Below are 23122 nucleotides of genomic sequence, written 5' to 3' on the forward strand. Positions count from 1 at the left end.
AAGTTTCTTTCGTTAGACTTTGTACCAATTTGCATTTGCACCAGAAATGTGTGAAAGTGCCTGTTTCCTTGCAGTCTTGCCAACAGAATATACTGGCAAACATTTAGACTTTTCTAATCAGATAGGTGAACAATGTGATGTCATATATATTTCTCATTTTTTTCTTTAAGAAATAATTTAAAACTTATGGAGTTGTTGCAAGAATAGGCCATATTACCTTTTTTCCTGAGCCATTTGAGAAGTTGCTGACATGTGGCTCCATAACCCTCCATATTTAGTGCATGTTTCTTACAAATCAGGACATTCTTCAATATAAATGACAGTATAAACATTAATAACAGAAAATGAACATTGACATATTAATACCAACAAATGCTCAGACCTAGTCAAATTGCTCCAATGGTTTCTTGTTCTTTATAGGAAAGGACTTGTGAGTGCGCAATAGTGTTATTTGCAATATCTCTTTAATCTTCTTCACTTTTTCTTGGACCTTGACTCTTTGATCTGGTTATTTTGTAGAATGTCCCTCAATGTGGATTTGTTTGATGTTCCCCCATAGTTAAATTCAGGTTATGCATTTTTTAGCTGGTACGTTACAGAAATAATGCTGAGTTCTCACGGCTTCTTTTCATGTGGTACATACTTTAAATTTGTCCTATTACTACTGAAATTAGTGTGGATTACTTAATTAAATGGTGTCTGCCAGGTTTTTCTATTGTAAATTTACTTTTTTCTCTTTGTAATTAGTAGTTATTTTATTAAGAGATACTTTGAGGCTATATATCATCCTCATCAAATTTTCACCCACTAGTTCTAGTATCCATTGATGTCCCTTGGCTAGATTAAATATTGCTTCAATAATTAAATGGTGATTTTCTAATTTTATCTTTCCTTCTACATTAATGGATTGCCATTTACATCCATATTACTTCTCCATCTGTCTATTGAAAACCATCAATTTACACTGTTGCCTTCAATTCTATGGAGACCACAGAGTTCATTCTGGTTATATTTATAACTTCCTTGCCTCAGTGAGAAATCTGCCTCCTACAAGGCTCTTTATATCTAATTATTGTGTCAGTCTCACCTGGATGTAACGCATCATCAGTCACTGCTGATGTCCCCCCACACTCGCATGCTAGGACTTCAATATCTGTCACCAGGCCACTGCCATTATGGGGACCCTTTTCTTCCTACACGGGCTCTGACACCCTGCACCAAGCCATCCTTCTCAGGTTCCAACATCCACATAAGCTACCACCCTCATTCCCCCCTCACCCAGACTCCTGGATGGGTACCTATCTTGCTTAAGCCCTTATAGCTTTGGGACTAAATAAGGGAAGAAAGAAGTAAAGGAAGGCAGGAAAGCAGGAAGGAAAGAAGGAAGAAATTTTCACTTTTCTTATTATGAGTAAGAATGAGCACCTTTTCAAATGTTTAACATGCTCCTTACAATTTCTGTGTGTATGTGTGTGGTGGAGGGGGGACTATCTGTTAACATCTTCTATCAATTTTGCTATACATCTCTTTTTTTTAAAAGGAATTCTATGTATTAGGAATATTAATCTTTGTCTATACTTTAAGTTTCAAACATGTTTTCTGAAATTCTCATTCATTATTTCTTTCTTTCTTTATTTTTTTTTGCCTCACAAAGGTTTTTTATTTATTTTTGTAATTGAATGTATTGCCTTTTTCTTTATTGTTTCTGGATTTTTAAATCAATGTTGAAGAATAACTTCTTAAAAAGTGCTCTGCTGAAACCGGTTTGGCTCAGTGGATAGAGCGTCTGTCTGTGGACTAAAAGGTCCCAGGTTCGATTCCGGTCAAGGGCATGTACCTGGGTTGCGGGCACATCCCCAGTAGGAGATGTGCAGGAGGCAGCTGATAGATGTTTCTCTCTCATCGATGTTTCTAACTCTCTATCTCTCTCCCTTCCTCTCTGTAAAAAATCAATAAAATATATTTTTTTAAAAAAAGTGCTCTGATTGCTTTCTTAATTGGTTTCTAATTTAGGCAGACGTTGGACTATGTTTTTGTGGGAAAAAGAACTGACTCGACTCTGTCTTCTCACACTTTCAGCTGGAGTCGAAGAGCTGGAATCACGCTTTCTCGTCCCCGGAGATCTATTAATTTTGACAGGGAACAGAGTGCAAATGCCATGTGATGCCATTCTGCTTGACGGCAGCTGTGTGGTGAATGAAGGCATGCTGACAGGTGTGGTTCTGTCTCCGTCTTCAGCTTCCCCAGTGCTCCCAGGCTCCTGTACCTGAATGACAAGGGCAAAGTGTGGGGCAGCTGTGGGCCCTCCCCATCCCCACAAATCTCATGAGCAGTTCTGCCCTGGATGTATCCGAGAGTTCAATTCAAAGCTGCTTTCTGTGTACTGATTTTCATAAGGCGGTCACTTTTTGAGCCCTGAGCATTTCCTTCTTGAACCAAGGGTTCTTACAACCCTGTCATTTACTTTAAAATATTGTAGAGATCATTAGACGTTTCAGAATTATCTGTGGTTCTTATATTTAGTATTTTTATATAAAATGTTTCTTCAGATAAACTTGGAGGGTTTAAAAACATTTAAGCACATCCTGAAACCCACCAGACTTAAGTGCAAGCTCTTCTGAGCTTGGCTTGAAAATGTTGAAAAAGTTCATGATGCAGGACTTGGCAAACCTGGGTATTTGGGACTAACTGGAGTTCGTTTGTAAATAGCATGCTGGAGCTGGGCAGGTCCCTAGAGGTCATTGCATCTCATTGATAAGAAAACTGAGGTCCAGAGAGGAGAAGAAACTTGCTCAAGGTCGCAGTGCTTTGGATTCTCACTCACATATGCAGAGTCACATATGGACACACAGAGGTGGTGTGTCAATATTTCTGTCAGATAAAGAAGAATCATAAAGTCTTTCGGAGACTAAACGGGAGGCTGCGAATACACACTGACATCCTTGGTTCCCATTAAAGTCCAAGTCAAATCCATTTGTCAGGAAGGCCTGAAATGGAAACGAACACACACCTCATTCCTATGTGAAATAACTGAAACAAACAAAAAAAGCAAAGAAAACATGGCAGGTCTGTTTCCTTTTCCTAAGGAATCCATACATTTATAAACACCCCTTAGTGCTCAGACTTTTGCAATGCCAAGTGGCCCTAGAACACAGGAACATGTGTCTGACTTTATACTGCGCACTCAGCATCACCAGTGGAAGTTTTACAAGCTTTGTTCCTCAGAAGCCATCACTACTTTCACAACTTCATTTACCTCCCGTGTTTGCACTTCAACCCACTGCAACCTGCCACTCTCCCTTCACTGGCCAAAGTCACTAATGTATCAATTGCCAAATCCAATGGATTCTTTAAAAAAATTTATATATATAAATGATTTCAGAGAGGAAGGAAGAGGGAGAGAGAAAAAAACATCAATGATGAGGAGAATCATTGATCAGCTGCCTCCTGCACATCCTCCACTGGGGATTGAACTCATAACCTGGGCATGTCCCCTGACAAGGAATTGAACCATGACCTCTTGGTTTATAGGTCAATGCTCAACCACTGAGCCATGCTGGCAGGATCCAATGGATTCTTTAAATTTCTCTTTTTATTGACCTCTCTGCTGGTTTTGACTATTCTCACCATCTCTTTCTTCTGAAAATTCTCTTTTCCCTAACTTTCCAAGGCAACGCTGTCTCTCTGAGTTCTTCTACCACCAACCAAGCCAGTCAGCTTCTTGTGCTGTTCCTCTTCCCCCATCTCTTTGATTGTTGCTGCTATGTCCTGGTCCTTTTCTCTTCTTACCTTACACTCAGTCCCTTAGAGGTCTTCTCATCACCTTCATATCACCTCTAAGGTGATGAACTCTGACTAAAATCTTCCTTTAACCCTCTCCTCTGAGCTCTAGACCCAAATAAGTTTCTAACCAGCTACAAGACATCTCAACATGGTTGTTACACAGGCCTCTACAACTCAAGGTGATCAAAGGCAATTCCTCCTTCCTCCTATAATTCCTATATTGATAAGTAATAGCACCCTCTGCTCATTCTCCAAAGTCAGACACCAGGAAGCCACTTTCAATTCCTCTGTCCCTCCAAACTGCCAATATAAAAATACTAGAGGCCTGGTGAATGAAATTCGTGCACTCAGTTGGGTGGTCCCTCAGCCCAGCCTATGCTCTCTTGCAGTCCAGGAGCCCTTGGGGGAGTGGGCCTAAGCGGTCAGTCAGACATCCTTAGTGCCCCTGTAGAGGCGGGAGAGGCTCCCATCACCACCACTGCATTCGCCAGCCATGAGCTTGGCTTCTGGTTGAGCGGTGCTCCCCCTGTGGGAGTGCACTGACCACCAGGGGGAAGCTCCTGCATTGAGCAGGATGGGGCTGAAACTGGCTCTCCGACATCCCCCAAGGGGTCCTGGATTGCAAGAGGGCACAAGCTAGGCCAAGGGACCCCACTGGTGCATGATCAGGGCCAGGGAGAGATGCGAAAGGTTGGCCAGCCAGGAAGAGACTTTGAGAGGGCTCCAGGGTGTGTCCAGCCCATCTCACTCAGTCCTGATCAGCCGGAACCCAGCAGTAAGCTAACCACAGGTAAGAGCATCTGCCCCCAGGTGGTCAGTTCACATCATACCAAGCAGTTGAGTGGCCTTAGCATATCATTAGCATATTACACTTTGATTGGTTGAATTGATGACCAGATGACCAGACACAGCATATTAGGCTTTTATTATATAGGATTTCCCAAGTTTTGTAGCTTCTTACTTCCTTATTTCTCAAATCCAGCACTTCCTTTCTACTCCCACTGCCAACTGCCATATTTCAAACCTCAGGTTCTCCAGTGGGGATTCTTGTGATCATTTTCCAACTCAATGTCCAGCCTCTAATCTAATAAAACAATTAAACATCTCCGCATTCCCTTTCTGCCAGTAGAGCCTATGGAAACACACACACACACACACACACACACACACACACACACACACACACCAGAATGAAACATGCACTTAGGGCCCTTCATAGGTCTCATGGCCCTTTATTCCCAATACCCCCACATTCTAAACTGCACATTTTGGTATTCCCTACATGGTTATTTCCTGCCTATTTCAGCCTCCATGTTTGGTTTTCTAGTACTCACAGTAATTATAACATGGCATTATATTTGTTTGTTATATGTCTGTATTCCTCTCCGGACTATGGACCTCTTAAATAAGCACTATGTTTCCCCTTGTATTTCCTGTGTCTAGGGTTGTCCCTGCCCCATGGCAGGCTCCCAACGAACATCTACTATAGGATATGTCTGTGCACACATGATTTAGATGAGTGAGGGCATCTTGCCTCACAAATTGCATGGCTTGTTTTCTGTAGGAGAAAGTATCCCAGTCACTAAGACTCCATTACCTAAGGTGGATGGCTCTGTGCCCTGGAAAACACAGAGTGAAGCGGATTACAAACGGCACATCCTCTTCTGTGGCACAGAGGTTATCCAGGCCAAGGGCGCTTGCTCCAGGACTGTGAGAGCCGTGGTACTGCAGACTGGTTAGTCAGCATCTCTTCCTTCCATTTTGTTATTTTAATTACATGCTGTTGTTCAGTTTATTTAATGTCTAATTTATTAGGTATGGAGCAGTCTTTAGATAACAAACCAACTATACTAAATTTATATATTTTAAATGTGAATTGAACTATGGCATACACCTTTTAATAATAATAGTACTGATGATCATATTACTATTTATGTGCTTTGTAGTTTATAAACTACTTGCATATATAGTACTTGCAAAACAAAGACGCCTACATGAATCATCTGGGACCTACACAACTCAAGCAGGCTTTCACAAACCATACAGCCAGGAACTGGCTGAGCTAGACCCAGAACTCAGGTCTTTTAACCTCAAATCCTGAGTTCTTTCTAGGCAGGACTAGAAACAGTAAATTTGACATCCAAAAGTAATAGAAATTGAATTCGTCAGTATTTACTGGGCCAGTTAGTTTAAATTCAAGTGACGTGTGTGTGTGTGTGTGTGTGTGTGTGTGTGTGTGTGTGAAAGAGAGAGAGTGAGTATGTGTGTGTGTGTGCATGCATTCTCACGAGTCGTTTCCTTAAAAGGAAGCTGCCTTTGGAAAAGCTGTGCTCTGCCCCTAGTATAGTGCTTCCCTGTCTCTGGGATGCATGGAATTGAAAGTAGAGGGAAGGAAGGTCAGAGTAATAGGCTCTGAAATAGATAAGGTATTTCCATCCTAGCACTTACATATTTTCCAATTATCCTTTAATTGCACTTGGGTTTAAACGCCGTTTAAATGTCTCTAGAGAAGACAAAGGCAATGTTGGATTGAGCTTGGAAGAGCACCAGCGTAGGATTTGTCATCCTGAGAGGGTGGGGTGTGTGTTTATTGCTCAGGATTCAACACTGCAAAGGGGGACCTCGTGAGATCCATCTTGTATCCCAAGCCAATGAACTTCAAGCTCTACAGGGATGCCATCAGGTTCCTCCTGTGCCTCGTAGCGACCGCCACCATTGGGATGATCTATACTTTATGTGTCTACGTGCTCAGCGGGGTAAGCTGCCTTTGTTGCAGACAAACACACACTCACCCATGTCTGTTTTATACTCTACATGTTGACCTTAATCTAGGGATTACAAACATGGAAAACAAAGCACTGAAACTGACCTATGTACTCCCAGGCTCTCCAACATAAGCAATTGATCACCAAGGTCCATAATAACAATTCAATCTAATGGGATAAAACATTTTGCTTATTGAGATATCAGCATGCTTCTACTTTTGCACAATATTTCCTTATATTATTTTCAATCTGAGAATATATTTATTGCAATAACGTAATATTTAGTAGCTATGAAATAAAAAATTTTAATCAGAACGCAGATATTCAATGTTGGTGAGGGCACATGGAAAATTGTCCCATGGTTGCCTGCTGGTAGCATATGAATTATTACAAGCCTTTTTCATTGCACTTTGGCAAAATGTATTGAGAACTAAAATATGTTTGTACCCTGTGACCCATGCTTGACTTGCTTATTTCTAGAAATTTAATCTAGATAAATAAACAAAAAGAAGGAAAAAGTCATTTGCACAAAGCTTTTTGTGATCGGTTTATTTGTGATAGTGACAGTGAGGTATCTTCCAGGAAGCTCCCGGGGAGGTGGTGAGGAAAGCCCTGGATGTCATCACAATTGCAGTTCCTCCTGCTCTACCTGCCGCCCTGACCACAGGCATTATCTATGCCCAGAAGAGGCTAAAGAAGAGAGGCATCTTTTGCATCAGTCCCCAGAGGATCAATGTATGTGGGCAATTAAACCTTGTCTGCTTTGACAAGGTATGTGTGTTTCATCTTCATTCTCACCCCCATTGTAATCATCATTGTCATCCTGTATAAGCGTGCTACACTCTCATGAGTCAGGAAACAGGATGTGGGTATCGGACTTCACTTTATCCCTGGTTGGCTGTGTGACCCAGGAAAGAAACATCTCGTGAGCCCTCAGATTATAGAGAAGGGACAGTAGTTACTGGATTAGAGAATCTTTTAGGATCCTTCCATCTACAATGGTCTATGAAACACAATTAATTAAAATAGCATTCTGTCTATCACCCAAACCCCCAGAGAATAAAATTTAAATCTTTTACTGTGATTACTATTGTATCCCTAATGTTAAGAATATTGCTTGGCATAGTCAGTATTCAATAAATGCTTATTGAATGAATGAGTGAGTGAATGAATGAATGAACGAATGAAAAAGGAAGACTTTATTTAAAGTTATCCTTGATTATATGGCAGTTACTCCCAGCCAGCTTCTTATTCTACCTTCTCTTGAAGGTATTCTTCTAGTCTGTATACACATATGCTGGAGTAAAGATGGAAGCTGTGAGAGGGTGGAATTGAAAGGTGGTTTTGTGCCTGGGTTTTAATTTATAAGGTGACTGAGTGATGACAGGGAAAGGTCAATGTTATTCACATTCCCTCTGGAAGGAAGATGCATAGCTCACCAGGCAAGGTCACAGGAAGCATGCCAGGTTTGGATCAGGAAGCAAAGCAGGAGTGAGGGGAGTGCTTAGGCCCTCATCCTTTATTGGGGTTTATTGGGGTGGCCTTTATTGGGGTTTTTGCAGGAAATGCAAGACAAGGCAGGGTAAACAACCCATGATTGGCTAGTTTGAGTGGTTCTGGTGAGCTTTAGGGTGTAGAGATGCTCCTTAGTTGTCTGATACCTGGCCCTGGGATGAGTAAGGAAGAGGAATATTGTCTCCTGGGGAGGGTGACAGAGAGAGGAGAGGCTTGGCTACCCAATGGCTAGTTTGCATAGCAAATATGTGCTCTTGCCTGAGTTCCATGCTGTCTCTTCTACTAGTAATTGCCAGCCCCAGGGAGGTAGTCTCTTTTCAGCTAGAAATATTTTTTTAGATGTCAAACACTACAAAAATACTTAAAATATGTACAAGACAAAGCTATTATAAGCAGGAGATTATAGGCAAAGGCATAGAGTCTGAAGAGCAATAAAATGTGTTTTGATCAGAGCAGGACATTAGTAATGGGAGAGGGTGTTATAAACCTTGAATGTCTGGCTAAGAAATATTTCTTTAGGCAGTGGGAAGCCATTGAAGGTTTTTATTTTTTATTGTTGCCTTTCCTTTTCTTATTCTTTTTATTGTGGTAAAATATACATAATATAAAATTTACCATTTTAACCTTCTTAAGTGGCTTTAAGTGCATTCAAATTATTATGCAACCATCACCACCACCCATCTCCAGAATTGTATTCACCGTCCCAAACATAAATCTGTGCCCAATAAACAGTACATTGAAGGTTTTTGATAGCAGAAAATTAATGAGATGGGAGCTATATTATCTAATTGTTGAACTATCAAGCTATCTACCAAGAACAAAAGGTTAATGTGGCTCTTGCTACTATTTCAGCATTATTTTGTGATCAAACTAGAATTATAAGGAAAGATGTTCTATTTATGAAATCATATTATCCTTGGACTTGGAAAAAGAAATGGGGTGGGAAGATAATTGTGACAAGAATTTGAATGTTAAATAAATAATTATTATGAGTAATTATCGTTATTATCAGCTCTTACTCTATGCCAGACATTAAATTAAGCACTTTATTGTATTATCTCATTTAATCTTCATAACAACTTTATATGATTATAACCATGTTACAGGCAAGGGCTCTGATGTTTAGAGAAATTCAGTAATTTGCCTAGATCACACAGCTGGTCTTTTAACCCAGATAAACTCTTCATCATTACACTACACCGAGAAAAGTACCAACAAGCACCTTTTAACTAAGTATGTGTCAAATAACAAACCATTTCTTTAGGACAATAGAAAATTCTCCTACTCTCATTACTTATTTCTGATGACACACTTTTAACTTCTGCAATAAGAACTGGGATTCACCATTTTTTAGCTCTTGTAGGCTTACCAAGAACTTTGCCATCTGTTTAATCTGGCCTTAGAATCTCTGAACAAGCCTCTGAAATATGTAAGGCAGGTCCGGCTTTCTTTCTTTTATTGCTGAGATCACTAAAGTGCAAAGAGATTAAGTGCTTGCTGGTCATACAACTGGGATGAGTTCATCCAAGCTTCCCCCAGGAGTCCCGATACCCACCTCACTGTGTTCTTGCTGGAAGTACTGATCTCCATAAAATTTTGTGGCATATGTTATTCCATTAAGACGAACCTTATTCATCGTTGCAATGGGGAGCTAGATCTTCAGAGTAAACTGAGTGCTTGTTTCTGTTTAGACAGGCACCTTGACAAGGGAGGGCTTGGATGTCTGGGGAGTCGTGCCCTGCGGTAAGAATGGGTGAGTACTGTCCACATAAAAGCATCCACACCTGTAGAGAACTTTCACAAGTGGTGACTTGAGCCAAAACTGACAACAGTTGCTGGCAAGCAAGACCTCAAGAGCTCTGGAGAATGACAGTTTTGCAGTTTCTTTTATGCATTTGAAATTAAGGAGGGAAGTGCATAAAGGTGGACAAAAGCCACCTGTGAGGTGACTTTCCATAGAATCCCTTTATCACACACAGTACCTTGGACTAAATGCACTGAAGTTTTTCTTTTCCTGGAACTCTGTTTTCCTAGGAAAATTAACAATAGAGACAATTTAGCTTTGGCTTTGGTGAGCAGTGGTTGACAGCATAGCTTCATTTAACTGCTGCTTCTTAATGGTTCCACTAATATTTTGAGCTAAAACCCATGTTTGCCCCTGTCCCAACCCCTGCCGCATGCCGCACACAAACCCAGGAGATGAAGAAGAAGTTTTGACACTGCATTCAAATCCTTGCTAAAGTGTACTTTGCAGTCAGCGTATTCGTCAGGGGACTGAAGTTGGCCCAGTGTACCTCGTTTGGACAATACGAAGACACTCTCCTTCAAAGCCTTCTTCTGTGCCCGGAGGAAGGACACCATGTTCACCTTTGTACAATGAATTTCAGTAAAAGGAACGTCCGTGGAGCTGGGGCCAGTGTACTCATGTTCCTTGGTATTCTAGTTCTGAGAATTCCACGTTTTGGCTGCCCCGTAACTCCTCAGATTTGGGCAGTTTTCAGCTCCAAGCGGGGATTTGCATAACCTTTCCTGAGGCCCCCTGGCGGCCATGCCTGGGGTTACTTCTCTTCCAGCTTTTCTCTGCTATTTCCAGTGTGAACAAAAAACATTCGACATTCCCCCCCCCCCTTTTTTTAAATGAAGGTATTTCTCACTTACAAACTAAATCTCAAAGCATTTTAGTCATAAAAGGTTCATAGCAGTTCTTCTGCATTATGCAGACGACATACAATTTATCCACAAAATATTTTAATTATAGGTGTGTAATACATTTTTATATTAAAACATGAATATAAAGTGTTTATAAACAAGTCTGTTTCCTGGGTTAAAGAAATTGATCTTGGTACTTGGTCTACAGAAGAAGCCTCTTATTAGTATAAATTTTTGAAGTTCTTTTTATTTTCCTTGAAGATAGATTTGGATATATGCCTGGACTCCTTGTTCATTAATATTTTTCTGTTTCAGCTTCAACAAAAAGTGTATGCATTTATTAAAATGTGTGAACATCTTGAGAGCAGTATTTTTATTATTTATATTTGTGTTCCTTATGCTGTAGCACTATACCAGGTGCACAAATAGATGCATAGTATATGTTTGTTCATCCAAAACTAACTAAATGCGTTCCACCTTTTGAATGCTATTCTACCTATTGAATTGACATCAAACTTATTTATTAAGCTTTTTATTTCTAAATAAAACTTGTCAAATTTAAATAAAAATAATTCATATAATATTTAAGCTATTGATTAATAAGCCCATTACTCTTTATTCCCACCTTCCTTCAAAAAGGTGAAAGGTGGTTTCAAATGACTTAAATAACAATTTAAAATTACACAAAATTACCAACTTTAATTCATAAAATGAGAGAAAGCAGATTCAATCCTAGGTAAGAAGTTAACCCCTAACTTATAGTCTATTAAATGTCGTCTAATAAAAGATGAGTCATAATAAGTCTTAGCTTTTCCAAAAAGGGCTGGATACTTAAAGAACTTTTGGCACACTACCTGAGCTATCTGAGTTTGAAAATCTCAAGCATTCAAATAAAAGTACAAAGACAGAGATAAGAGAAGAGTTCTATTTATTTGTTGTGTAAACCAGAGTCTGGCCCAATCTCAGGAATTCAGAATTACATACTGATGACAATGCGTGTGCCATATGAAAAATAAGATTTCATTTTCCCTGATTTGTGTGAGCTTAAGCGTCCACGTTGATCACACTGCTGGTGGCTTCTTCCTTTTACATGTTTACCAAAATGCCAGGGGTCTGTTGTAAACTGCTAAGATAACTTAATCCTCTGATATATAATAATAGTTATGATCAACAGGGTCAGTAATCACTGGAGAGGTTTTGAACTCTTAGAGAAGCTTGGATGAGGAAGCCAATAAGAAATATGGCTGGATTATGAGTTAACATTGTGATGTGGAGACTTTTGAAAACAAAAGGCTAGAGCAACCTAAGGCATTAAAGAAATGCAGTGTCCATATCATGAGAAGTAATAATATGATCTTCAAGACCACATTTTAATCAAACTATGACAAATAAAAACTTAAGAAAGTAACTAGAAAGGTGAGTGGTCTGCAAACTGTATTAAAGGCACAGCGCAAGGTTCCTCTGTAAACTCAGAGGAAGGGAGGGTTTACACAGGAACCTCTAGCTGAGCTGGTCCACAGAAGTTGGAGCACAGGTAGACTCTGACTGACTCCAAGAAGCATGTTTTGCCTCAATGTTCAGGAAGCACTTTCTGCTATCAGAAGTCCTCCTAGGATGAGTTGCTCAATGAACCATCTACGGTGCTACACATTTAAGAAGGGACTGACAACAAGGTTGCAGAAGACAGTCCTCTAATGGGCCAGAGTCTGAACTTGATGACTTCAACCCTGAATTACTGACAGCACACTGCACCTGACATTGCAGTTGTATCTCAGCAGATTTTAGATGAAGCCACTTTCTATAGGAAGTGATGGTGACGATGACTGCAATAGGATACACTAAATGCCAGGGTGGAAGAGAGGGATGCAGTATCCCTTTAAAAATAGTTTTAGGTTATATTTCTTTACCATTATGCTCTTCAGATCTTCAGTAGCTACTCATTCATTTATTCACTCATGCATTTGTTTTCTGTCTAATATTGGCCAAACATGTTGGAGAGATACAGAAGGCATAGCCCTGCCCCAAAGGATTAAGGAAGGAGATACACAAATAGCCATAGCATGAGCAAAGCTGTTCTGCCTCACGGCGTTGGAAATGAAGTGGTCTGAGAGTTTGAGCAGGAGTGGATGTACTTAGAATTAAAAGTGATACTTCTAGTTCCTTTCATTCCTCTGGAATTAAATCCATACCAGAGAAAGAGTAAGGGAAAGACCTTGAATGACCTTTCTCATTTTCACTGAACTCTTGTAAGGATGATGGCTAAATGAAGCACTATTAATTTGGGGTGGCTGGAGAGTGGGTATATAATGTAACAAAACACATTAAATTACTTTCCAAAAAGTCACCTCTGGAAGCTCCATTTTGGATGGAGAATTGGGCTGAAGCCCTTTCCCTTTTCTCCTTTAGCTTCCAGGAGGTCCACAGCTTTGCCTCGGGCAGGGCTTTGCCATGGGGCCCACTGTGTGCAGCCATGGCCAGCTGCCACTCTCTGATCCTTCTCGATGAGACCATCCAGGGAGACCCTCTGGACCTCAAAATGTTTGAAGCCACCAACTGGGTAAGCCTCTGACCTGCAGAGAATCTAAGAAGCTTCTTCAATGCAAGAGAAACACAGGTTTTATCACTGATAGTCAATACTTGTAAGATGTGAAGTCTTCAATAACGGAGGACATAGAGCAGTGAGAGACAGACCATTGTATCTTCATGGTGGGGTTATTGTGATTAAATAAAATTATGCCCTTAAAAAATTCTGGTACATATCACAGGCTCAATTGCATGAATGTAATTAGAATTATTATGCAATTTTAGTTTATTATTTCCAAATTTCAGGTTGTAGTATGAGCAATGTCTTGTTTCAAAGTTTTCTAGAACATGGGGATGAGGGAACATCACTGCCCCCCAAGCTTAGGATAACTCATTGCTATCAGGAGTTTATTTTTATTCATATTATATTGGTTTTGTTTCTAAGCCTAGAAATAGTAAAAAGGGCAACATGAGCGCTTTCACTGAGACTCTAAGGTAGGTTTAAGAGCAAGGGGTGGTGTTCAGGAAGAGGAATCTGGCTTTCCCAGTTCCAGTTTTGGCTCTGCTCTAGCTGAGCACTTGACCCTGTGAAGTTATCTCTCTTGTTGGGGCTACGTTCCTACGACCTTAAAATGAAGGGATTGAAGTAGACCAGCAGTGTTTACATAAAATGACACAAAAAGAACCACACCTGAAATATTTTCTTAAAAGGAAACATCATTTAGATGCACTTTATAAAAAACAAATAGTCGGAGTGGCTGTGGTTGAGATGGGAGTAAAGGTAAAGCTTAGGGAACACAAGGCCCCGCCTTACTCAGCCACAAGCCCACCACGCCTGTCCCCTGTAGCCAGGTCCCTGTAGCAGCTCTGGGCCCCTATGATACATGTGTGAGCCCCACCGAAGGAGACAATCCTTACGGTCCTTTTCATGGTTCTGTAGTGGTTTGATAGGACGTTGTTAATCTTACCCTTTCTGGGTTACAGTTTCTGTATTTTTCAGTAGGGATTACATTTTCCTCTCTTAGATTTTTTTCAGCCACTCAATGAGATGGTTGCAAAGCATTTTGACATCTTTGATAAAAGGCTCTTGTGACTGTGATTTAGGGTCATCATTACAGCAATTACTGAGCCTTTACTGACCATCAACCATGTACCGGTACCTCACAGTCCCTGCCATACCTCACTGTGAGGACCATCAATTCAAATTAGACGGAAAGGGAAGAGCAGGAATGACAGTGAACTCCAGGATGAAAGAAGACAGTAAGGGGCTCGCCTCACACACAAATAAGTCTGGCTATCCATGCTCACTATTTTTGAGTCAAGCTCTTCAGAAATGGAGACTGAGACCTTTACACAGCATGCTCCAACAGAGAAAGCAGGATAAATTGCATGAATAATTCAGAAGTGTTTGCCCTTGAAGTTCCGCAGCATTTTCAATGCGTTTTTTTTTCTTCCCTGTGATGAAATAAGACTGGTTCACCTCCATCTAGCCAAGGGAGGAGAACCGAGAAAACATTGAGGTGGTCTCAGGATTTTCTCAAGACGAGGGTTTGAGCATCGTATCAATAAATCTCTACAACAAAAAATATTCCATTTGTGAAATAGGAAATGGCTATTTCTGGGGACAATTTCCACATCAAGGAAGTGCCGGCACACGCCATGGTAGTTAAGCCCAGCAAAACAGCCAGCCAGGTAAGCTTCATCTGCTATCCACTCTGAAATACCCAACCTCAAGGGGAAATTCCCGTTAGGCCCACACTTTTGAAAGGTCATAGATGTGTCTTCTATGACATGAGAAAACTGATGGAAACTTGTGTCTCTTATTTGCTAAAAACAGGATTGGGGGAGGAATAATTAATTCCCAATAGGTGGAAGCTATGTTGGTGTGTCCTTCTCCATTCCCCACCCCTCAACCAGGTCCCAGTGGAAGGAATTGCAATCCTGCATCAGTTCCCATTCTCATCAGCCCTACAGAGGATGACAGTCATTGTCCAAGAGATGGGGGGTGACCGGTTGGCATTCATGAAAGGTGCACCAGAGAAGGTGGCCAGCTTTTGTCAACCTGAGACAGGTAAGTGAACAGACTTGTACTACAGCTGGCTAATTTATATTTCCAGTCCAAATATGTCCCCTGAGCACTTGACCTATGAATCTAATTGCCTATTGATCATTGCCAATAGGATGACTCATCTACATGCCAAACTCAATACCAAAATCAAGATTATCTTTCTCACTTCCTATATTTCCCATCTTGGTGAATGACACTACCATTCTCCTTCTCCCCCAATTTGAGGTTCTTCCCAGATTTGTCCCTCTCCCTCAGTGCTTCTGTCTTGGCAATTGCTAACCCATAGTCCTATCACTCCATCAGCTCAGGCCCTCATCTTCCCTCCACTGGATCACTTCAACAGTTGGTGAATTGACCCCTGCTCCCAGTCACTCCTACCCTGATTCATCCTTTATACTCTGACTAGATTGGGTTTTCCATCACCAAATATAACTATGTTGTCACTTTCCACTTTTCTTCTGTTGGTTGTTTCCCATAGACTCCAGGAATAATCTCAAATTCCTTTAAGATATTATATAAGGCCTTCATGATCTGACTCCTATTAAACTTTCCAAATACATCTTACCACTCCTATCCTCACATCCTACGCTTTTCCCGAGCTGAACTAACTACTGAAGGCTGTTTGTCTCATGTGTTCATCCCTAAGCACATGGTCCTCCCTCAACCAAAATGTCCTTTCCTTTCCTTCATCTAACCACTTCCTCCCAGACTTGTATATGTGTGTCTAAGTGATTCCATAGCATAGCACACTGCAATTACTTGGGTCATAGAAATGATTTCATTTGATTACATTGTTAGTCTACTATTTGATACCTTAATAAACAGAGATCCTGCAGTTTAATCTCTGCAGAGCCAATTCCTGGCACATAGCAGACTGTCAGTAAATGTTAGTTAAACTGTAGAAATAAAGAATTATACATATTTCTCACCCTTTATTTTTCTTCTTGTTCTTCTTCTTTGTCTCCGTTTTCATCTTCATCTTCTTCTTTCTTTAAATGTTTCCTTTTCAGTTCAGCTTCACTGAATACCAAAAGGTCATTCTTGACAATGTAGTTATTTTTAGGGTGGGTTCCCACTGACTTATTGTGTACCTTTTTAGAAATGTGGTGGTATTGTTTGTTTGTTTGTTTTGTGTTTGTTTGTTTTTTTCAAGAACTAGGTCTGTTTCTCTACCAGTACCAACTGAGTAGTAAATGTTGCCTACTAATCTTGTGTCATTTTCTGAACAGTGCCAGCTAGTTTTGTTAGTGAACTTCAGATTTACACAACACAGGGCTTCCGGGTCATAGCACTGGCCTACAAAAAGCTGGAAATGGACCACCACACCACTGCCTTGACGAGGTGAGTGGGGAGGATTCTCACAAAGCAGGATGATTGGGTGGGAAGATGCACCAGGCTGGGCAGTAGACTCAGCAACATAGATTGAAGGATTCATGGGCATGAAATGCTTCTGAACTTAGTAGACAGGGATGTAGTCATCTCTACTCTGTCTGAATCACAAAGCTGATGACTGGGAGAATTTATGAGAAAGAGCTGTATACACTGTGAAATAGGATGTGGTTGTACAGCTTTGTGAAAACACATATATGATTATAAGCAATGTTTCATAGTGTGAAATTAAGGTCATGTCCTCATTTTGAACCAAATACAAGTAGCTAATTTTTAAAATTATAGTTGGTGAATTAGTTGAAAGTTAGAAAACATAACATTTTAAAAATATCTTGATAAGAAATACACAACTTAATGAAAAACATATAGCTTAGACTTGTATAAATTAAGTAATGTCTGTAGAAAAACAAGAAAAAGCTTCAGGGTGGCCATTATAGAGAAAGCTTTGATATAATTAGATTAAAATAGGGATCCCCAAGGACTAAAATGAACTCCGAGTTTAATTTTATCTGTTGTTTTATTTTCCACTGTTTTTAGACTATTGTGTTTATTTCACCTTCAATGCCATGTCCAGTACTCTTTCCAGCCATTATTGTAACACTACTATGGAGATAATCATGGCTTATTTTGTTACTAAGGATTTTAAATTTGGGAAGTCTAACATATTTGTTTTCAACCCTGTCAGGCTCAACAACACTCTCTTATTGCAACTATATTTTGTACCACTTCTTATATATTAAAATAAATTCATATGTATATAATCTGCACATATTCTTTGTAAGAATAAACATGATTCCATCCTATACAGTAAAAATAAAAGCAAAAAATACAATGTATTACAAAAGTAACAGACAACTCAATAAAGCTCAGCTGACTCCACTAAAATAAAATAAAGCAATATGTTGCTTGCACCGTGTGTAGGATCATGGGGCTAGCAATGCAGACTGATACAGGTGTTATACACTGCAGTCTCAAATAGCACCAGCAGTCTTGCTGTGAAATGCTTTAAAACTCTTGGTAAAATCCTGAATAAAACAGTACAATCTCCTTTCAACTTACACAGTACTTACATTACTGGAAAATTCAATAGAATATTAAAAATGTGCAAACTTACTTTGTGCTTATATATAAAGCAGAGCTATGGGAACTATAAACAATTTTGTTTATTTATCATAATATAGTTGTATTATATATACTATGATATACCATGCTATGTGGTATAATATAAGCAGGATAAGCTTATACTGACTTAGGAAAGTATAAACAATCTTTTAGTGTCATGAATGCCCTGTAAAATATTTAAAGGGCACCTGGGATGCAAGGTAATTATTCATGTGCATTGGTCATTGCAGAAAATCTTGCATAAATGTCTTAAAAGTTTCCAAACTGTCCTCTAGAGGCAGTAGTGCCCCTGCTGAGAATCACAGCTGTGTCCTAACCCTGTCGTTTTGTGATTGGGCAGAGAGGCCCAGAGGCAGAAGTGACTCATCTAAAGTCATTCAGAAAGGATATATGCACCCCTATGTTCATAGCAGCACAATTCACCATAGCTAAGATCTGGAAACAACCTAAGTGCCCATCAGTAGATGAATGGATTAGAAAACTGTGGTACATCTACACGATGGAATACTATGCTGCTCTAAAAAGGAAGGAACTCTTACCATTTGCAACGTCATGGATGGAACTGGAGAGCATTATGCTAAGTGAAATAAGCCAGTCAATGAAGGAAAAATACCACATGATCTCACTCATTCATGGATAATAGAGACCATTATAAACTTTTGAACAATAATAGATACAGAGGCAGAGCTGCCTCAAACAGATTGTCAAACTGCAGCAGGAAGGCCGGGGAGGGTTGCGGGGCAGGAGGTAGGGGGGTAAGAGATCAACTAAAGGACTTGTATGCATGCATATAAGCATAACCAGTGGACATAAGACATTGGGGGGTAGGGGAGGCTAGGGGACTGTCTAGGGCGGGGGGATAAAATGGACACATATGTAATACCCTTTGTAATACTTTAAGCAATAAAAAAAAAAAAAAAAAAGAAAAAAAATAAAAAGAAAAATAAAGTCATTGAGTATTAGATTCCTGGGCATATTGGGTCACTCTCCTCAAGGCCAGCTTAATGTGACCCTTAGCCAAAGGGTCACTTTGACTATTGCAACTCTAAGTATTTGTTGTAATTTAATCAAATCAGGTCACTCAAATCATTGGTCAGAGACCTGAAGTGAACTTTGAGATCAGATCTCACATTTTAAAGAAGAGGAAAGTTGAGCCCAGGATGTGGCAGAATTGGGAATGGAATTTTGTTTCCTGGGATCCTGTCGACAGATATATACCAAGATTCTGGATACTATGCTGTTGCTTCTGATTATTATAATAAAATATGTGCATATCTACAAGTTTCAAACTCATGGCTTTGGGGCTTGTATATGCAACAAAGACTGATGGTGGAGGTGGAGACACATAAACAATAGGGAATGGTGAGGGCTACAGCACACAGGAGAGTACATGCCCTGGCCAACAGTATTGAAATTCCAACGTTTCAAAATTTGATAAGGTCCAAACACAAATTCACTAATTCAGTCTGATCTTGGGTCATCAATTTTCCCTTCCTGCGTTAAAGCCACATCAGCACTACATCTTTTCCTAGCTAGGTTAATTTACCCAATCTTTGCTAATGCCTGATTGAATAGAACTTTTTCTTTCTGTGGTGTTTGTGTGTATGTTTGTATGTTTGCTCAGAGTACTTCCAGAATAGGTATCATAATTTCTTTGAGGGTTCTTGGCCTGCCTTGTGCATATTTCATCCTTTAAAAATCACATGGATTTTAAGAACATGAAGCATAGTCACAAGGATGACAATGCTCCTTTTGTATTACATTCTTTATTCTTTATTATTTTTAGACTAGAGGCCTGGTGCATGAAAATTGGGGGGGGGGTCCCTCAGCCCAGCCTGCCCCTCTCACAGTCTGGGAGCCCTCAGGGGCAGGAGGCGACCTGGTGATCAGAGGAAGCGATGCCCCCATCACACCTCTGCTGCTGCCACTTCTGGCAGCACAAGCCTCAGCCAGCCCTGGTTACCTGAGCCTCGGGTGGCTCTGGGTGGCTGGGGTGCTGAGAGGACTGGGGGACTCTGGAGGCAGGTGTGTGGTAAGGCCGGGCCCACTTGGTGCATGCCTGCCACCCTGGTGGGGATAGGGGACTGGGCTGCCATCTTTTGGCTGTGGGCACCACCATCTTTGAGGCATGGCAGTCAATTAGCATATTCCATCTTTATTAGATAGGATGCTTTGGGAGGAGGTATAGTCTATGCAGGAAGAAGAAAAAGATAGCATGCTATTCCAAAATGCAGAGCTTGAGACCCCTTAAGGGACTGCTTTTCCTCTTTATTTCTTGACTGAGACTGAATACTCATGAAAAGAAGAAACATGTAATATTAGAGCTTTAAGAGACTTTGGAAATACATTCATTTTGCTAACTTTTTTACAAAAGAAGAAATAGATCCTCAGACAAAGAAAGTGATTTACTCTTGGTCACACAGCAAGGTAGGAACAGAGCTGGAATTATTTATAACTCTGGACTCCTGATTGCTATTCATTGAACGCTACAAAGACTATGTGCCAGAGGAACCAGAATGTGAATGCCAAGGTAGACTGCAAGACTATGTCAGATACTGGACCCTCTGGCCATTTTCTTGGCCTGATCTAATGCCTTGTGGTTTGATCATGTCATTTCATCTCTGGACATATCTAAAGCCTGAGGCATGGGTATGAGGGCCACTAGAAAGATTGGAGGACCTAAATCAGGCATCAATTAAGTTATCCTTTAATGACCAGCTCAAATATCACCTCCTCTAGGACAACTTTATCAATCATTCCACCCAGAAATAATTAGGATTCTGCATTTTCATGATACCTTTCCAAGCCCTCTATATGACCAAAGTGGTCAAGTCTGATCTTGTCCTCCCGACTGAACGTGGAATCTCTGGAGTCAGGAGCTATTATAGTCTCTGCATATTCTTCCTCCTTGCCTTAGTCCAATTTTTGCATTTTCTTAGGAGTTTGGTAAATGACCATTGACTTGACAGACTGACTGACTTTGATTCTTGTGGAAATCCTCTGGCAGTAGAATTTTTGAAAGAGGAAATGAATTTTTATAAGTTGCCTGGCGAAAATGGTAACCCCAGACACCAGAACCTAGGCAAACATTGGCTGAGCACCTCCTCTGTGTTGAGTACCATGTGGGTGTTGTTGAACTTGTTCTTAAACCAGGTGGTTTTACCCTCAAGAAAGAAATTGAAATAGAGATAGATCAGACAGAAAAGAGTGAAATATATGGACAAATAAAATACAAGCAAATCTGAGATAGAAATAATATACTGAGGAAACAAGTATTTTTATCTAGGGAGCCTTTATAGGAAGTTGTATGTGCATTGGGCCTCAAAATATAGGAAGGATTTCAATGACAGACCAGGAGGAACATATAATAACTTTTTTCATGAAATAAGAAAGAAAGAATGTCTCTGGCAGTCTAGAGCAAATGTTTAAAGATGGTCAAATACGGAGCATACCCATGGTGCATGGCCCGATTTGGCTAGAGATTAGGGTGGATGAAGACTTTAGTGATAGATGAACCTGAAAAAAACACTGTAGAATCCGATTGTGGAGAGAGTTAAATGTCAGGCTCAGCATAGGAAATGTTATCCTTCCAAGCCTACTCTGAGATAAGTAGTTCCAATTGTGTCCACTCCCTGCCACTCTGGATATATTAGCAGTGTTTTGTGAGCATCATGCCCCTGGCCAATGTGAGGCACACATAGTCAGCAAGGCAAAGTGGCTTTTCTGGATATTGCTTTCATCTGCATTTCAGCTAGATATAGGCAATGCTGATGTCTTGCTCTTGTGTCTACTAGAGGTGTCTGAGTCTCAGATAAATGAATCTTGGAAGAATCTTTCAGCCCCCAACCCCAAATGCATGCCCCTGCACTTGGTCCTGTGGAATGTCTTGGAAATGTCCTTGCAGTGAATGGGAGCCTTAGAGACCCCACTTGCTGCAGAAGCATTCATACTTTATGTAGAAGAGCAATGCTACCCAGCTGACAGATAGAGGGGGGAGGGGGGAATGGACTTTAAAGAGAGACTACGTTTTTGAGATTATGGCCTCTACCCCTGGGACTAAAATGATATTGATTATAGCGTTGGTTTCTAGAAGAACTGGCATTTTATGTTTTTCTTGTTCCTCACTTCTTTTTCATGATGCTTTGTACCAGAGGTAGAACTCCTCTCTGGTGATTGCCAGCAGTGAGGTAATGAAAATCACCGCAGCAGATGGAAGAGATCTTTGTGGCCATTTAGGTCATTTTCTACAAAGGTTAAAGCCAATTTTTTTGCTTAATAAGTACTCTCTCTTCTTCTTGATTTAGTCAGAGGAAATGTCTCAATATCCTTATGTCCCCTTCCTGTCTGGATAGTTCCTAGCACATATTCAGTACCTTGGGAATGATGCTTGAATGAGTGAGTTGGTACCACTCTAACAGAAAAGATGTTTGTCTTTATTTTTGTTTGCTAACTGTAAGAAGGACTATGACATGTTATTTCTGTTTAATCATTGTTATATATATATATCTCCAGGGACAAGGTAGAAGCAGACCTGATATTTCTGGGATTGCTGATCTTGGAGAATCGATTGAAGGAAGAGACAAAACCTGTCCTGGAAGAGCTCATCTCAGCCCGGATAAGGACAGTAATGATCACAGGTATATATAAAAAAAGTAGAAAGCAGTAAGAATTTGATGTGGAAATAGAGATTCACTCACTTAGAAAATATGGCTGACTACCTCCTATGGAGCAGACACCATTCTAGGTGCTGGAGATGGGCAACAAAAAGGCAACGTTATTGTTCTCACTGAGCTTCTTTCAGATGGGGTGAGATAGAAAGTCAATCAATAAATTGGCAATCAAATAATCAAATAAATGGCTAGTAATGAGTGTTATGAGGTACATAAAACAAAAAAGGGTGATGTGGCAAAATGTCCGACTGAATACCTTGGATGAGGTGTCTTATCTGGGAGGAGACTTTTAAAATATCACTTGAATGAGACGATATAAGCCATGCAGAGATGATGATTTCATTGTGAAATATTAGGAGAAAAAGAATGCTTAGTCAGCATGGTCTGTAAACTGCACTCAAAACCCACCAATCATGTTCTGCAGATTTAAAAACAATGCTGTCCTTTCTACTTCTACTCCAAAGCCTCAAATCACACAAATAAGGGAGAAGTGAGGAAAGATCATGCAAAATGTGTGAAATTTCCTAATGAATGCTTCTGAACAGAGAAGAAATGATTTCCTAATACATCCATATTTTTTAAGTGTGTCTTCCCTTTCCCTGATCTCATAGACACATTCAACTCTATTGTGTTACCAA

General features: G+C 40.2%; 1 protein-coding gene across 3 annotated transcripts in view; it reads left to right on the plus strand.

Moving 5' to 3' along the window:
• The window catches only part of ATP13A4 (ATPase 13A4), a 254996-nt gene that overhangs the window by 69687 nt on the left and 162187 nt on the right, over nucleotides 1-23122 (plus strand). For all 3 annotated transcript variants that reach the window (XM_036348289.1, XM_036348287.1, XM_036348288.1), the window contains exons 9-18: nucleotides 2080-2214; nucleotides 5348-5518; nucleotides 6382-6539; nucleotides 7131-7319; nucleotides 9755-9816; nucleotides 13119-13269; nucleotides 14841-14927; nucleotides 15153-15306; nucleotides 16533-16644; nucleotides 22327-22451. In XM_036348289.1, the coding sequence (XP_036204182.1) occupies nucleotides 2080-2214; nucleotides 5348-5518; nucleotides 6382-6539; nucleotides 7131-7319; nucleotides 9755-9816; nucleotides 13119-13269; nucleotides 14841-14927; nucleotides 15153-15306; nucleotides 16533-16644; nucleotides 22327-22451 (1344 nt within the window). The remainder of the gene's footprint in view (nucleotides 1-2079; nucleotides 2215-5347; nucleotides 5519-6381; nucleotides 6540-7130; nucleotides 7320-9754; nucleotides 9817-13118; nucleotides 13270-14840; nucleotides 14928-15152; nucleotides 15307-16532; nucleotides 16645-22326; nucleotides 22452-23122) is intronic.

Source organism: Myotis myotis, unplaced genomic scaffold, assembly GCF_014108235.1.
Source record: "Myotis myotis isolate mMyoMyo1 unplaced genomic scaffold, mMyoMyo1.p scaffold_m19_p_2, whole genome shotgun sequence".
Taxonomy (NCBI): domain Eukaryota; kingdom Metazoa; phylum Chordata; class Mammalia; order Chiroptera; family Vespertilionidae; genus Myotis; species Myotis myotis.